The sequence below is a fragment of the Eurypyga helias genome, unplaced genomic scaffold (assembly GCF_000690775.1).
Source record: "Eurypyga helias isolate BGI_N326 unplaced genomic scaffold, ASM69077v1 scaffold22409, whole genome shotgun sequence".
Taxonomy (NCBI): Eukaryota; Metazoa; Chordata; class Aves; order Eurypygiformes; family Eurypygidae; genus Eurypyga; species Eurypyga helias.
The window spans coordinates 952-1,749 of NW_010270399.1; the positions used below are offsets into that span (position 1 = coordinate 952).

Below are 798 nucleotides of genomic sequence, written 5' to 3' on the forward strand. Positions count from 1 at the left end.
CTGCCTGGGGCAGCCCTGCCCCAGCACCCGGCGGGCTGGTGGGTCAGGGTCGGGGACGGCGATGGAGACAGGGACAGGGTCACCCTTGAGCCCTGAATTCCCCCCCAGTGCAGCCAAGTGTCCCCAGCACTGGGGTGACTGTTTAACCCCCCGAGACCTCCCGGCCCGGATGGACGTGGGGGAGCAGCCCGGCCCTCTGACGTGAGCAGGAGCTGTGGGCGTGCGGCTACAAGCAGGATTTGGCCGGGAGCAGCCAAAATCTCCAGCGGGGGCTGGAGCCAGAGCCCATGGCTCTCACAGGGATGTGCTGAATCCCATGGGGATGTTCCAAGCCTCCTGCCCTGCCCCTCATCCCATGGGGATGTTCCAAGCCTCCTGCCCTGCTCTGCTTGGGCAGGGGCTGCTGCCCCCCATCCTATGGGGACGTATTGAGCCTCCTAGCCCTCTCAGCCTTTGCAGGGGCTGCTGCCCCCCATCCCACCGCCCCGCTCACCCCTTTCCGCTGGTTGCTGAGGCAGAAGGTGCAGATGCTGCGGGGCTGCTTGCTGTCCAGGTCGCCCTTGGCTCCGTAGATGGCACTGAAGCAGGGCTGCCCGTCCTCGCAGCCCTCGCCCAGCAGCAGCACGTTGGCCAGGTGGGAGATGTAGCTGGATGCCAGGCGGAGGGTCTCGATCTTGGAGAGCTTCCGATCCACCGGCTCGGTGGGGATAAGGGTCCGGAGGGCGGTGAAGGCCGTGTTAACGCTCTGGGTCCGGTCCCGCTCCCGCGCGTTGGCCGCCTGTCTCTGCTTCACCATCA

General features: G+C 66.8%; 1 protein-coding gene across 1 annotated transcript; it reads right to left on the reverse strand.

Annotated features, from left to right (window-relative positions):
- Positions 1-415: 415 nt before the first annotated feature.
- On the reverse strand, positions 416-796 carry LOC104514688 (transcription factor 15-like). The gene has a single exon (XM_010158436.1). The coding sequence runs from the start codon at positions 794-796 to the stop codon at positions 416-418; it is 381 nt and encodes a 126-aa protein (XP_010156738.1).
- Between the last annotated feature and the right edge of the window lie 2 nt (positions 797-798).